At 38.3% G+C, this 16,356-nt stretch overlaps 1 protein-coding gene across 2 annotated transcripts in view; it reads left to right on the forward strand.

Annotated features, from left to right (window-relative positions):
- RSPO2 (R-spondin 2) overlaps nt 1-16,356 on the forward strand; it is a 162,051-nt gene that overhangs the window by 75,196 nt on the left and 70,499 nt on the right. For both annotated transcript variants that reach the window (XM_043879916.1, XM_043879917.1), the window contains exon 3: nt 5,493-5,681. In XM_043879916.1, the coding sequence (XP_043735851.1) occupies nt 5,493-5,681 (189 nt within the window). The remainder of the gene's footprint in view (nt 1-5,492; nt 5,682-16,356) is intronic.

Genomic DNA, 16,356 nt, shown 5'->3' on the forward strand with positions numbered 1-16,356 from the left:
GATAGGATGGATCAATGAAGTTAATAATAAATGTTCATTTTTTTGGAAAAGCTGTTGAACTTGTAACATTATTTAACCTGAAAATATTAAATGAGGCTAAGATGCTAACAGCCCATTGTTCAGTCTCATTATTTTCAGAATTAGAAATCTGTACCCTTTGTCAGAAATGGATGCCTTCAGCTAGCAAGAATTTAGATTTCTTCTTGTTTGGCAGGGCTTACAACAGAAACAGGGGAACACTTTTAAGGAGTATTAGGAGTATATTAGAAACAGATGGGCATTCAGCACCTACATAAAATGTTCTATGGGATAAAATGTGCATAACTGGGTTTGATTAACAAAGGATCAAACTTAAAATATCAGGGTTCATAAAAAACCAAACTTTGCAATTTAAGAGGAATACAAATCAGGTGATTAGAATTTAGAGTAAAGAGTTTTACTTAAGTACACAAGGAGAAAAAAACAGCTTATTAGTGATATAAGGAATTGTTACCTGGTTTCTGCATCATGATTTTTGTTTTCTGTACCCATATATTCCTTTTCCTGTCAAGGAGATATGTGTGGATTTGTGTTAATACCACTGTCTAACACCTTTTAGAGGAGTTTTAATGTTTTATGTGATATATTTCATCCTTGGAATTTTGGGTGGGTCTAGATTTAGAAAAGTGTTTTGGTTGGAATGATGAGGCCCTGGATCTCAGCAGGCTTCAGGGTTGGAAAAGTTGAAGCTTATGGGGAGAGCAAATAAACATGGTCTTCAAAGCTGGGAATTAAGATCTGTTTATTCACCTGCACACTTGAATTAAATCTCATAGAAATAGGCTGAGCCATTTGACTTATTAAGATCCTGACAAAATAAATTACTCTAGTCATGTTTAAAGGTCTAATTTTTGCCTGGCTTTAGATATATAGAGACTGGTGTGTGTGTCTTAGTCGCTCAGTCACGTCTGACTCTTTGCGACCCCATGGACTATAGCCTGCCAGGCTCCTCTGTCCATGGAATTCTCCAGGCAAGAGCACTGGAGTGGGTTGCCACATCCTCCTCCAGGGGGTCTTACAGACCCAGGGACTGAACCCAGGCCTCCTGCATTGCAGGCAGATGCCTTACCATCTGAGCTACTAGGGAAGCCCAGAGGTTGGTATAGTCACCATATGATGGATGAAGAAGTTCTTGTTGAATTTAGCTGCTGATTTATAACATAGAGGAGACCAGGATAGTTGACACTGGACAGTGGTTAATTAAACCAAAAAATTTGTTTGAGGTTTGGGCCATGAAGCTTCAAACTGCAAAAATTACATGCGTTCTTATCTTTCAGCTTTGAGGAGTGCTGCTGAAGGTTGGGGCAAGGGAAGAGAGAGCACTTAAGGCTGGGTGTGGCTCACATCACTTTTGTTTTAAGAGGGTTCCTCTTATGTAGGGTTATAAAGATATCTAAGATATGGACTCAGGTAAGTATTCCCTACTTCATTTTCATTGTCAGTTAAAGTTCAAGTAAATAAAGCAAAGCATTTACTGATTTTAAGAATACCTTTTAAAAAGTGTGGAGTACACTTTGTTGACTCTGAAATCTTTGTGGTCAAGATGAAAGTTGACTTCTGATACATAAAAACAAAGCAAAACAAAAAGCCTTTAATTTATAATGATTCTCTTAGCTCTGTAATTCTCTTTTCTCCATCCTTTTTACTATGGAGTGTGATTTATAGTGATAGCTCTGGGTTTAACTTTTGAACTTAAGTATAGCTTCACTTTTACTTTGTGATGACTGTGGTCCAGAGAACCTTCTCCTTGAACTATTTTGCTACATATGTAAATCTTCCAAGTTCTCTTTTTCCTTATGAAGCTAAGTTTGGGATTTGGATAACCTTGATATTACCTTTTCATATTTGTAGTTAAGCTGCAGAGCAAAAGGCAGCGGTGAACTACTGCAGAGGGCTCTGCAGTGTGGGGCTGCCTTTTGCTGAGCTCCAGCCAGCGGCTCCTATCTTTGCCTTGGTCTCCTGGTTGTTCCTACTTAAAGGCTTTTTTTTTTTCTTTCCCCACAAGAGTCATGAGAGTCATAAATTACATCTCCAAATATCATGCCATAAAGGTCTTTCTGCTTAAGGTGGGTTATGTTCTTAGACAGCCCTGAAAATTAAAATGAGTTGGGTTCTCCCCAGTCACCACTTCCTCTGCCAAGCCATTTCATCCATCATGGAGCTGCCTAGTCTTTCTGATTCTGCTCCCCTCACTTGTGTTCTACACCCTGCCCACCCTACTCTGTCTTTACCTCCTCCTTACATGGAAGTTAGTCTGTGTCCCAGTTTTTTAAACTTATATACTCATTCCTTACACCCTGCTCTGAACAATAATAACAAAATCTTAGAATAAAACCTCTTCAGAGGCATCTGGAAAAATTGTAAATAGTCTAGGCTTATTTCCAGGGGCTTCACTGATGGCTCAGATGGTAAAGAATCCATCTGCAATACAGGAGACCTGGGTTTGATCCCTGGATTGGGAATATTCCCTGAAGAAGGGAAAGGCTACCCACTCCAGTATTCTTGCCTGGAGAATTCCATGGATAGAAGAGACTGGCGGGCTACAGTCCATGGGGTGTCAAAGAGTCAGACACGACTGAGCAACTAATACATTCACTTTCACTTTTTATTTCCAGTCAGCTAGGTGAAAACGCTTTATAAATCGTAATTATTTCATGAGAGTAAGGCATAATAGAAACCTTATGATGATAATAAAAGCAGAAAAACTGACCCTATAGTAGAATGGAGAGAGTAGAGAAAGATAGGCGGGGCAGGGGGTGGGGTGGTTAGGGTGTCTAAGCTAGAAGGGCCTATAAGAAGGTTAGTGGAAATCACAAGAATAAGGGTTCAGATTACATCTTCAGAAGACATTATCATGGGAGCTAGAAGAGGAAGAAAACTTTTATTAATGACCCAGCCACAGGAGTTGGGAGGACCAGAGACTGAGATTGAGGTCTTGAATTGAGGCTCTAAAAACTGGTTGTGGTCTTCATAAAAACAATGTTGGGCATAATTAAATGGATGGTGTTGGCAGGTAGCTGCTGCTGCTGCTAAGTCGCTTCAGTCGTGTCCTACTCTGTGTGATCCCATAGACAGCAGCCCACCAGGCTCCGCCATCCCTGGGATTCTCCAGGCAAGAACACTGGAATGGGTTGCCATTTCCTTCTCCAATGCATGAAAGTGAAAAGTGAAAGTGAAGTCTCTCAGTCGTGTCCGAATCTTCACGACCCCATGGACTGCAGCCTACCAGGCTCCTCCATCTATGGGGTTTTCCAGGCAAGAATACTGGAGTGGGGTGCCATCGCCTTCTCTGGTTGGTAGGTAGAGGCTACAGATAAAACTGACACTCCCAAGAAACATGAGTGATATTGGTCTGGTTCATTGGTAGGAGAGGATGCTCACAACCTGATGAAATTTGAACAAGTTATCATACTTCATGTAAAGTCTGATCACAGCTATGAAAAATCCCAGTTATATATTATAAATGTTGTATAAGTGTACATATATAAAGCGGTATCTGGAAAGTTTGTTATGATTTTATTAGGAATTCTAGGAGGTGATTTTCCATTTGATTCTTTTTTGCTCCACAGTTGCAGTTTAAAGAAAATAAGTGGTAAATAAGAAATTAGTTGGGAAGCATAGATAGGCTTGCAAGCAAGAAAAAGTCCATAAAATAGATTCACTATGTAGATTAAAGCAGCTGAACAGTTGATAGAACAAAGTCCTAGAATAGGTGGTAAGAAGAAGACCTCAATGGCCAATTCAAATGGTTATCTTGGCCTTGGTTTCTGATCCTGAGTACCTTAGTTCTTTTTTGGATCCTTCTCTGGGAAATGTTAGGTTAAACTCTTCTTTGTGGGATCTCTCTGGAGGAGAGACTGTAAGAATAATCAGGGAACCCAGGAGAAGTGGGAAGAGAGTGTTTGTGGAACTGAAACCTAGGAAGAACTGCTCCAGGTAGCAGTAAATATATTGGATACTGAATCATTTTAAGTAAAGGACAGGTGTGGTATACAGTGTACTTCATTGTATTTCTGCTAATCTGAATACTGTTTACTTCTTATTCAATAAAGATTTTTGTAGGGCTAATAGGATTGTAGTCTCAACGTGAAAAGTTTCAATAATTGATGGATTTTCTATTCCTTCTTAAGATTTTTGTGGGTTAACTCAGTAGGATGAAGTCAGTGTGGCCTTATATATCTTGCTGTATTTATGACCTTGCTTGGTATAAGGATAACTAAAAGTTACATGAATTTTTTATATTTTAGAAATTATACTGGGATTTTAGGTTGTATCATTTTTGAATTTTATACCAGGACTAGAAACAATGTTTTTTTTCTTTTAATTACCCTTTTTGTCACTAACTGTAGTGAACTTCATGAGGTTTATGTATTTCAGATGCTATTTTTTTCTTACATGTTTCTTACTTTTTGTGGTACAGTTCTTTAAACCTATTTTTTAGCTAAGTCCCTCTCCCAGTCTACCATTCAACTTGTCCATAAAATTTTTTTCATGTTTAGAGTTTTAATTTCTTTCTCATTTGCATATTTTATGATACTGTTTCTTCCTGCGTGATTTCGTCATTCCATCCCTTCCAACACTCTAAAGATACTCACTTTAAGATTATTTTCATATTGTTCTTTTTTATTCTTTAGGTATAAAATCTCTTACTCAGACTGATTGTTTCTCCTGGGGTTTGCTTGCACATGTGATTTGTTCATTTTGATATTAAGGTGGTTTTCCTTGAAAGTCCCACGTGTCAGGGTTGTAGAAAATTTCTGTAGGGTCATTTGTCATTTCATACTTTTTTTTTTTTTTCCTTTGTGGATTTTCCTGGATCTAATCTCTTGACTTAGAAACCCCATACTACATTGATGATCTGAACTTTGATCCCACACTTGGACGTCTCGTAGATTTGGTGTAGTTATTTCTCATGGGCTATATTTTTCTCTCCTCCTGTATGCCCCCTAATCCAGGGTTGGAAACATTTTCTCTGGCCAGTTGGAACTGGGGCTTCTAATACTTGTTTCGTTGACAAACAGCCTTCATGACTCCAGTCTACACAGAACAAATGTTAACTCGTTACATGCATACTTCTTTATTTATTTATATTGAAGTATAGTTGACTCACAATACTGTTAATTTCATGCTTACAGCATTGTGATTTGCCATGCATGTTTGCTTGGTCTGGACTCGGGACCCTGCCATGAGATCTGCCTCTGTCTGCTTCAGCATCTCCAGCCATTTAGTTTGAGTTTTCAGCCTCAAGTCTGCCTCTGGGTTTCCTCTTTGTTGCTAAGTTTGGTTGTGTTTTAACCTTTTTGTTTTTTTTTTAAATGGCAAAGGTCATTCTGTTTAGCATTTCTGTATGATTAGAGCAAAAGGAAAGGAGATACTTGTCTTTTCAGCATGTTGTGCTGACCAGAAGTCTGACCACATTCATATTTAAGTATGTATTCTTTTTTCTTTTACAGCTAGTTATGTATCAAATCCCATTTGCAAGGGTTGCTTGTCTTGTTCAAAGGACAATGGGTGCAGCCGATGTCAACAGAAGTTATTCTTCTTTCTTCGAAGAGAAGGCATGCGCCAATATGGAGAATGTCTGCATTCCTGCCCATCCGGGTACTACGGACACCGAGCCCCGGATATGAACAGATGTGCAAGTGAGCAGCTGACTTTTGTCCACCCTATTTTACTGCTTTTGCAACTTAGGGGGAGTTAAAAGTTGAAAATTTTGATTAAGTATGTTTTTAATATACTACAGAAATAGTTTAAGCTTAAACTTTAAAAAAAAATGAGTGGGGTGGGATAAGGACACTTTAACTTTATCTTTTGTATAGAAATGTATTGTCCATGGGGCTTCCCGGGGGGGCTTAGTGGTGGAGAATCCGCCTGGCAAAGCAGGAGACATGAGTTAGATCCCTGGGTCGGGAAGATTCCCTGGAGAAGGGAATGGCAACCCACTCCAGTATTCTTGCCTGGAAAATTCCATGGACAGAGGAGCCTGGCAGGCTACTGTTCATGGGGTCGTAAAAGAGTTGGACATGACTCAGCAACTAAACAATAAATACTGTACACATACTTTAAGATGACATAAGTACTTTTTCATAACATGTATCTTGGAAACAAACATGGTAGGCAGATCTTTGTAAGACATACTTGCTTAGCACTTATCAAAAAGTAAAAGACTTTAAATACCTTTATATTGGGAATATCTTCTTGAATTTTACCACAGTGTCTGCAGCTTCTTTTTCCTCTTATACTTAAGTTTGTAATACCTGAATTAGTCTAATCTGTAATTTAATATATTAATTTAAAGCACCCTTACTGATAAAAGATGTCATGAAAATATTTAGTTTACTTCAAAGTATTCTAAGTTTAGGAACTACAAACAAAAAGGTCATTAGGGGATGTCATTCTATGGATAGGAATGTAAGTACAATTTTTTAATCCCCAAATCATTTATCATTATAGCATGATTCTCAGCTTCTAGGTAAATGGTAGAAATTGGAGTTTAAAAAAATGCAATAACAAAGGAACATCCCTTTTTTTTAAAGAGCGCAAATTTTAGAGGATAGAATGGATAAGGAGAAGGGGAACATGGAGTGAAATGACAGATGGGTAAGAAGTTTAATCATAATTCAATGTACTAAGCACTAGATCAGCAGGCAACCAGTGTGTTATGGCAGTGACTTAATTACCTCTAACACATTGTGCATGACTATTAAATCAGCTGAGGTCTTTAGGTAGGAAGAGTGTTTAAATTTTATCATCCAAGGACAATGTTATTTTGGAAGGAGGCACAACTAATAGAGGAAGATTAAATAGAATCTGGGAGGAAGAAACAACATGTTTAAAAAAATTATGTGTTTGGGCAATGAGAAGTCTCATTTATGGTACTGTTGGCATCTTGACAAGGCACAAGTCCTGCACTGCTGGTCACTGAGCATTCTTAGTCTCTGCTCCTTAAATCATCTTCATTCCCCCAAATCACCACGACGATAAAAATTATCCCCAGACATTTCCCAGCGCCTCCTAGGGGAGCAGTACCATCCCTGGAGGAGAACCACTGTATGTGCTTTGTGTGAGGAATGGTTGGAATTGAGGATGAAAAGGGAGGCTTGAGTGCAAATAATAAAGGTCTTGAGTGCTATGTTAAGAAGTCTGGATGTTATCTGAGGGTTTTGAGTGGCTGTGAACTAAAGCAATTGCTTTATTTAAGATAATTCTTGAAGAAGTGCAGGAATGAGTTGGAGAAGGCTACTGTAACAATTGCAGATGAGAAATCTTGTTATGATGAAAAGTTTGTGGGTAGTGAATTTCAGAGATTTAGAATCAATGAGACTTAGTAAATAACTAATTTCACAGAGTGAAGAGAGAATCAAATTTGATCATAGTGTTTCTGGCTAAGGTGACTGGGTGAATAGTTTTGCCATTAGCACAGATAGAAATATATAGTCTTTCAGGAACTTTGCATGTATTGATACTTCCATTTTATAGAATTATTTGGATTAATAACTAGACAGACAGAGCTCCCCCAAAGTATCCATACATTGATCAAATTTTTCAAATATGTGCCTTATCATTAAAGTGTATGTTTTGAGGTAGCTAATAATGTGTATTCTCATAGTTTTTGAACCACCCATAGGAGGATGGGGCCAACTTGAAGTGGATTCCTGTTTAGATTGCTTTATAGACCACCTATGTGGTGGCAGTGGGGATTTGAGCCCATGACTGGTCTGTGTGGGTGTTCTAGACTAACAGTGCAGAGGGAAGATGAGACAAGAGTTCAGATGGCTCGGCATTTATTCTAAGTTCTATGCTTAGCATTCTATACACTCTGTATGGACAGGAGGGTGACCATTGATGTTTTACTCCATCTGGGACATTGGGGACTGAGAGCAGCTGCTCTTAACAACTGTGCAGGGACGTGGGGTATAAACCAGGACTGTCTTGGGCAAACTGGAATGGGTAGTCATTCAGCAATATCTCAGTCTATCAACAGGGTCTTCCTTAAAGAGACACTCTGAGACAGGGGTTAACACAGACATTTTGGCTAAGGTGATCCCTTTCTCAGAAATGGCGAGGAGAGCAGTGACTGTAAATCAGGCTTAGAAAGAGAATCTCCATGTGAAAATGGGTTTGCCATGGTTATACTTATTGTAAGTGAATACAATCAGTGTTGCAATTTACTGACCTAGAAATCATTACTTATTTGGTACAAGCAGGAAGTGCTTATTAACAAGGCTCCTGTGAAGCAAAGTGAAAGTGGAAGATTATTTCATAATTCTTAGTATATGACTTCAGATGACCACGGTTTGTTCTTAGTAATATTGACTTTTTCATGGGTACTTGGCATATGTTGCATGTTATTTATATTTTATACAGAGGATGATACACTCCATTCTTTTTTGTTAGATTCTTTTGCCGTATATAGGCCATTACAGTTTTGAGAAGAGTGTCCTGTGCTATTAGTAGGTTCTTGTTAGTTACCTATTTTATCTATAGGAGTGTGTATATGTCAATCCTAATCTCCCTATTTATTCCTCCCCCTACTTATCCCCTAGCAACCCTGAATTTGTTCTCTACATCTGTGACTCTACTTCTGGTTTGTAACTAACTTCACTTGTACCATTTTCTGCTTCCACATATAAGCCACATCATATGACATTTGTCTTCCTGAGTCTGACATCAGTCAGTGTGACAATCTCTAGATCCACCCATGTTGCTGCAAGTGGCGTTATTTTGTTATTTTCTATGGCTGACTAATATTCTGGCGTCTTTTCTTGACATTTGTTTCTTTGCATGTTTATGTCTTTCTTTCCTTACAAATGTTTCATCCTGTCTTGTAATTTGTTTTTACTTGATGTGTTATGAACATTTTCCCTTGTCACTAAATATGAGTGCATATTTTCTACTGAATAGATAACCATAATATATCTAGCTAATTACTGAAAATTTGCTTTCAGTTTTTACCATCATAAGCAGTTATATGAAGAATTTCCTTGTATATAGATTCTTTTGCTTATACACACATATGCAGTTTTATGCATTTTTCTGATTTATTTTCATAAGATAAACTTTTAAACATAGCACATTTTTCCAGCTTTATTGAGATATAATTGAGATGCAAGCATAATGGGCATAGTTCAAAGACTTTTTCGTATATATTGCCAAATGGTCTTCTGGGAAAGTTCTGCCTGTTTACATATTTACTAATAGCAGACATTTTCCCTAGCTTCTCACCAACAATGGGTACTAGTGACAAAAAGTGTAAAACACACTTTTTTCTTTTAATATGCTTTTCTATGATACAAATGAAGGTAACCATTTATTTTTCACATGAATATTGGCATTATAGAGTATTTGCCAGAATCTTTGGCCTTCTTTCTTCATCTGTTTGCACAACTGTTTCCTTAGTAATATAAATAAAAACTTCAAATAAAGTGTAAAAGAGAATTATATATTCACAGATCATAAATGGAGCATTCAATGAATTACCACAAAGTGGACACACATATGGTACCACTACTTGAGAACAAATGTTAACAGCACCCCCAAGAACCCTCATTGTTTCCTTACCAATTACTCCCTTTTCTCCTCCTTCAACAAAACTGGTATGCTGACTTGTAACCAAAACCATGACAACACTAATTATACTAGCTACAAACTGGAAACAACTCAAGTGTCCAAACAATAGTGTCTAAAAAAGTATATGGAGAACTGGAGATGAACTGCAACATGAAGCATGGTAAATACATCTCATAATCTGACACTGAATGAAAGGGGCTATAAAATAATGTGTACATTTACAGGCTTTTCAAAAAATAGGTAAAATTAATCTATGGTGCTAGAGATATGCATTTATTGAACACCTGCTGTATGCTGACTTCAATTCTAGATACCTATAGACAAAATAATGAGTAATAATTAGTTTCTGTCCTTGGAATTGTTTATGGTATAGTGCAATGATTCTCTACCAGAGATGATTTTTGCCTACTAGAGAATATTTTAGTAGTGTTTGGAGACATTTTGGATATTACAGTGCTCCTGGTATCTAGTGGACAGAGGCCATGGGTACCACTCAACACTCTGCAGTTCACAGGGCAGCCTCCTGCAACATAGAATTACCTGACCCAAAATGTCAGTACTTGTGAGGTTGAGAAAGCCTGGTCTAGTGGAAAGACAGATAGTTAATAAAGTGTATTATGTGGTAGAGGCTGCTAACTATTTCACTTCCATCCTGTGCCAGCTATGCTATTAGATGTACTTTTTCTCATTTTATCTTTCAAATAAATGTGGAAAGTAGGTTATGGTGTTTCTATTTTATGGATGAAGTTACCAACTGAGTAAAATACACTTTCTAATGTTTGGGATGGATTTTAGCAATGAAAGAGATGCCACTTATAAAGACTGTGTTTTCAGAATTATTAGGATTTAGTATTATAGGAAGAAAAAAAGGGGAAAAAATACATGGAAAGGTATGGAGTTACACCAAAAAAAATCTTTCATTTTGAAGTAAGATGCAGGTGGTTGAGTAAATTTCTACTGTAAAACCAGAAATGGTGCTAGTTAGGTTGGTGGGGGCTAGGTCAGTGCAGACCTTATGTGCTAAATTTAGGTAGTAGAAATATCCTGAAAGCCACAAGCTGTCAATGAAGCATTACAAGTAAGGGAATGATAAGGTTATGATTTGAGGAAATATTTTTCTTTTAGTTGGAAAATGGGCTAGAGGAGAGTCTGCAATGAAGTTAGCAAGATCAAGCATCTGGGTTAAAAAAGAAACAAACAAATCAGCTGCATCCTTGTTAGACGCTCCCTGGCCAATCTATATAAAATTTAACCTTCCCTATTGCAGTATTTCCTTTTCTTTATCCCTTCCACTCTTCTTTGCTCCCTCTTTCAGTCATTCTTTCCCTCCCTTCTTTCCTTAGCACTTACGGGTAACTAACACACTGTATATTTTACTTATCTGTTACATTCACCTCTCCCACTTGTATGTAAGTTCCAAGAGGGAAGGGATTTTTAGTCTGTTTGTTCAGGCTTGTGTTATATATAATTGTGTCTGACACATTGTGGGTGCTTAGTAAGTATTTGAATGAATAAATGACCTAAGTCAATTATAGTGGAAGTGGAAGAGTGGAGAGAGAAATTGGGGAATAATCAAGAGGACTTCTTAGTCAGTCGGAGGGTGTTGGCCAAAGGTGAAGAGAGAAATTGAGATTACTCTTAGGACTCTCACCTGAGAGCTGGGGAGTAAAATTCATCAAGGTACACAATATATGAAGAGGAGCATATCTGCTCGAGAGAAAGACAGTGGTGGAGGGTGGTTGATGTGAGGCACGTTGAGCTTGAGAAAGTATGAGACATCCTGGGGAGGATGCCCAATAAGCAGTTGGCTGTCAGGGGCTGGAGCTGTCAAGGGAGATAAGAACTGAATTATTGACAAGAAGAAAAGAATATCAACAGAGAGAAAGAGTTCCGAGGATTGATGCCTGAAGAATGTGGACCTCTTACAACAAGCAAAGCCAAGCCTGTGGTGGAGGCTATCACAGAAATACCAGGAAAATGGAAAATTAGAGAATGATGTCATAGAAGCAGATAGGGAGACTTGAAGTATCAAAGGGTCAATGTCAAAGTCATGCTGTGTAAACAAGAGTTGTTGACCTTGGTGGAGGTTGACTCATTGTTATTGTTGGAGTGCTATCCTGATTAATATGGGTTTTAGGGAGTACATGGGGCCTTAGGGAGGAGCCACGCAATTATAGACACTTTCTCTTTCCCCTCACCTAAGCTTGTTGAAAAAGACTCTCTGATGATAGGTTGAAGGGTTACAAATTAGGAGATTGTGTGTGTTGGGGGGGGGGTGGGGGGAGAGGGTGGAGGAGGTGAGATGGAGAAAGGGATGATTAAGGAAAACAAGATCATTTAAGAGACAGAAGAACTTAGGATCTAAAACTTAAGTGAGGAAATTAGCCTTGAACAGAACAGCTGTTTAATCAGCAGTCTATAAAGAATCTATCTCATATCAGTCAAGATTTTGTTTTATTAATGTACAAGGAAGGGGATCAAAAATATGCTGAAGTAAAAGGATATGGACTAGTACATTTTTTTATGTATAAGAAAATAATATATATGCTTGTATTGCCAGGGACAGTATATTTTAACAAAATCATTTGCAAACAAAAAATTACAGAATTGAGATTTTGTACTTCTGTATCCAGTGAACTGGCTACTTTTTTTTTCACTCTGTTATATTTTATGATTCCGTCCTTGATTTGACACTTTGTGAAAAATGTGTTTTGGGTTGGGAGAATGCTCTAGTTTGTTTCTGAAATGAAAAGACACAAGTTTAAAAAACAGGTAATTTTGAATATATAAGCATACCTTAATTGATTAACCCCAAAGTCAGCATTTCAGTTCAGTTCAGTTTCTCAGTTGTGTCCAGCTCTCTGAGACTTCTGGACTGCAGCATGCCAGGCTTCCCTGTCCATCACCAGCTCCCGGAGCTTGCTCAAACTCATGTCCATCGAGTCAGTGATGCCATCTAACCACCTTATCCTCTGTTGTCCCCTTCTCCTCCTGCCTTAAATTTTTCCCAGCATCAGGGTCTTTTCAAATGAGTCAGTTCTTTGCATCAGATGGCCAAAGTATTGGAGTTCCAGCTTCAGCATCAGTCCTTCCAATGAATATTCAGGGTTTATTTTCTTTAGGATGGACTGGTTGGATCTCCTTGCAGTCCAAGGGACTCTCAAGAGTCTTCTCCAACACCACAGTTCAAAAGCATCAGTTCTTTGGTGCTCAGCTTTCTTCACAGTCCAACTCTCACATTCATACCAGGACTACTGGAAAAACCATAGCTTTGACTGTTTAGATCTTTGTTGGCAAAGTAATGTCTCTGTTTTTTAATATGCTGTCTAGGTTGGTCATAACTTTTCTTCCAAGAAGCAAGCATATTTTAATTTCATGGTTGCAGTCACCATTTGCTGTGATTTTGGAGCTCAAGAAAATAAAGTCTATCACTGTTTCCATTGTTTCCCTATCTATTTGCTATGAAGTGATGGGACCAGATGCCATGATCTTAGATTTCTGATGGTTGAGTTTTAAGCCAAACTTTTAAATTCTCCTCTTTCACTTTCATCAAGAGCCTCTTTCATTCCTTTTTGCTTTCTTCCATAAGGGTGGTGTCATCTGCATATCTGAAGTTATTGATAGTTCTGGCAATCTTGATTCCAGCTTGTGCTTTGTCCAGCCTGGCATTTCGCATGATGTACTCTGCATATAAGTTAAATAAGCAGGGGGACAGTCCCCCCTAAAGGGGCTGGACCGGGGAGACGCACGCTGGCCGTGCCCCTCGTAAAAAAAAAAAAAAAAAAAAAAATAAGCAGGGGGACAATATATAGCCTTGACGTACTCTTTTCCCAACTTGGAACCAGTTCGTTGTTCCATGTCCAGTTCTAACTGTTGCTTCTTGACCTGAATACAGATTTCTCAGGAGACAGGTAAGGTGGTCTCACATTCCCATCTCTTTAAGAATTTCCCACAGTTTGTTGTGATCTGTACAGTATAAGGGTTTAGAATAACTAATAAAGCAGAAATAGATGTTTTTCTGGAATTTTCTTGCTTTTTCTATGATCCAATGGATGTTGGCAATTTGTCCCTGGTTCCTCTGCCTTTTCTAAATCCAACTTAAACATCTGGAAGTTTATGGTTCACATAGTGTTGAAGCATGGCTTGGAGAATTTTGAGCATTACTTTGCTAGTGTGTGAGATGAGTGTAATTGTGCAGTAGTTTGAACCTTCTTTGGCATTGCCTTTCTTTGGGATTGGAATGAATACTGACTTTTTCCAGTCCTGTGGCCACAGCTAAATTTTCCACGTTTGCTGGCCTATGGAGTGCAGCACTTTCACAGCATCATCTTTTAGTGTTTGAAATAGCTCAACTGGAATTCCATCACCTCCACTAGTTTTGTTCATAGTTATGCTTCCTAAGACCCATTTGACTTCGCATTCCAGGATGTCCAGCTCTAGGTGAGTGATCACACCATAGTGGTTATCTGGGTCACTAAGATCTTTTTTTTTTTTTTTTTTTTTTTAATAGTTCTTCTGTGTATTCTTGCCACCTCTTCTTAATACTATCTGCTTCTGTTAGGTTCATACTGTTTCTGTCCTTTATTTTGCCCATCTTTGCATGAAATGTTCCCTTGGTATCTCTAATTTTCTTGAAGAGATCTCTAGTCTTTCCCATTCTATTGTTTTCCTTTGTTTCTTTGCATTGATCACTGAGGAAGGCTTTCTTATCTCTCCTTGCTATTCGTTGGAACTCTGCATTCAAATGGGTATATCTTTCCTTTTCTCCTTTGCCTTTCACATCTCCTTTTCTCAGCTATTTGTAAGGCCTACTCAGACAACCATTTTGCCTTTTAGCGTTTCTTTTTCTTGGATGTGGTCTTGATCACAGCCTCCTATACAAGGTCATGTACTCCATCCATAGTTCTTCAGGTACTCTATCAGATCTAATCCCTTGAATCTATTTGTCACTTCTACTGTATAATCGTTAAGGGGTTTGATTTAGGTCATACCTGAATGGTCTAGTGGTTTTCCCTGCTTTCTTCAATTTAAGTCTGAATTTGACAATAAGTTCATGATCTGAGCCACAGGCTGCTCAGCATTTAGGTGTTTTTGAAAAATTACTACATTGTCAAGTTTCATTCGTTTTGGAAACTCCTGCCATTCTTGAATCATACAGTGTAATGATGCATTTGAAAAAAAAGTCAAGGCATTTAGAATTAACAGAAAGATGATTAGAATGTTTTTAATCAAATCTAGATAACTGAACTACAAATAAGGGTACATAGATATTACTTTGAGTACCATAAAGGCTTTGTAATTGTTCAATGATCTGTGAAGATGCAGACCTCTAGCAGATATATTGGTGCAACCTCAGTATTTGTGGGATTACAGGAGAAATAAAGAAAGTCTTTATTTGCAAAATACTTACAAATTGACTGAATATACAATGGGGTTGCATGTGTAACTGATACAGAATTAGACAGTAGTAATATACAGCACTGTTATCTAAAGTGGCTGAAAAATTTGTCTGCACACAGACAAATAGGGTTGGTGTGTCATGTAACAGAGGAGAGAGAAAGGAAGTCTTCCCAGGTGGGACAGTGGGAAAGAATCCACCTGCAATGCAGGCAACCCGAGTTCGATCACTGGGTTGGAAAATCCCCTGGAATAGGAAATGACAACCCTCTCCAGTATTCTTGCTTGGAAGCTCCCATGGACAGAAGAGCCTGGCAGACTACAGTCCATGGGGTCACAAACTTAGCAACTAGACAACAACAAAGAAGGGAGAAGTCAGTGGTTAGGTGAGGACAGTCATGAAAAGCTACGGAAATTGTGTGACTTTGGTATATTCTCTCCTTCTGTCACCATCTAGCCTGGGTGGCTTGATCTGTAGTGAAGAGCTAGGAGGAATTCAGAGGACATGCATGAGCATGAAGTATGAAAGGGGCAGTAATGAGACCTTGATGTTAAATCTAGAGATGATAAGTGATTTAGCTCCAGCTAAAAATAACATTCAAATTTAGGGACTGAAATTCTGATTATACTTAAATGAAACCAGAAATGTCCTACATCATGTATTGTGTTAGAGTTGTTTTGCTTTAGGTTTGATCTTCAACAAACTAGCAAATGGATTAGGGATACATTGAAGGAGTCTCTCATAGTCTTTATTTTGGAGTAGAGACTGTGCTAGAGTCAAGGAAGTGTAGTAATAAAGGAAGGACTTGAGTAATTTTCCTAGCGCTAATCTTATGTATTTATCTGGTGAGGAAAGAGAGCACACTATAATTTGGGAGATGGTTTAGGCTGCATAAAAAAGTGTGCAAATGTAGCAAACACTTAATGCTTGCCTTTTATACACTATACAAGGGCAATGTGTGTTTTTAGGAAAAAATGCAAGGGAATACGATGTAGTAAGAACCGTGATAGTGATGCCCTGGGTGCTCAGAGAACCCATGGATATCAGCTAACAGGCACTTGGAGGTGTGTAAGTCTTAAGATTTTGTAGAGAGTGTATTGTCTGAAATGATCCCAAAGGAGGAGTAGGGCGAGTAAGAGCAAGAGGAAAAAGGGCATTCACAGCGGGAGTCTGCTGAGAGTCAGAGAAGGTTTGAGACTGAATCCTGGAAAATGAGGATGGAGGATCCATAAGTTGGGCAGGCAGTTTACTAGTTTGAATTTTCTCTAGTGGCAGCAAGGAGTTAAGTGAGGTGATTCTTAAGCTGAAATGCAGATCAGAATCATCTATAAAAACAGGAGTTGCGGAGT

Source organism: Cervus elaphus, chromosome 21, assembly GCF_910594005.1.
Source record: "Cervus elaphus chromosome 21, mCerEla1.1, whole genome shotgun sequence".
Taxonomy (NCBI): domain Eukaryota; kingdom Metazoa; phylum Chordata; class Mammalia; order Artiodactyla; family Cervidae; genus Cervus; species Cervus elaphus.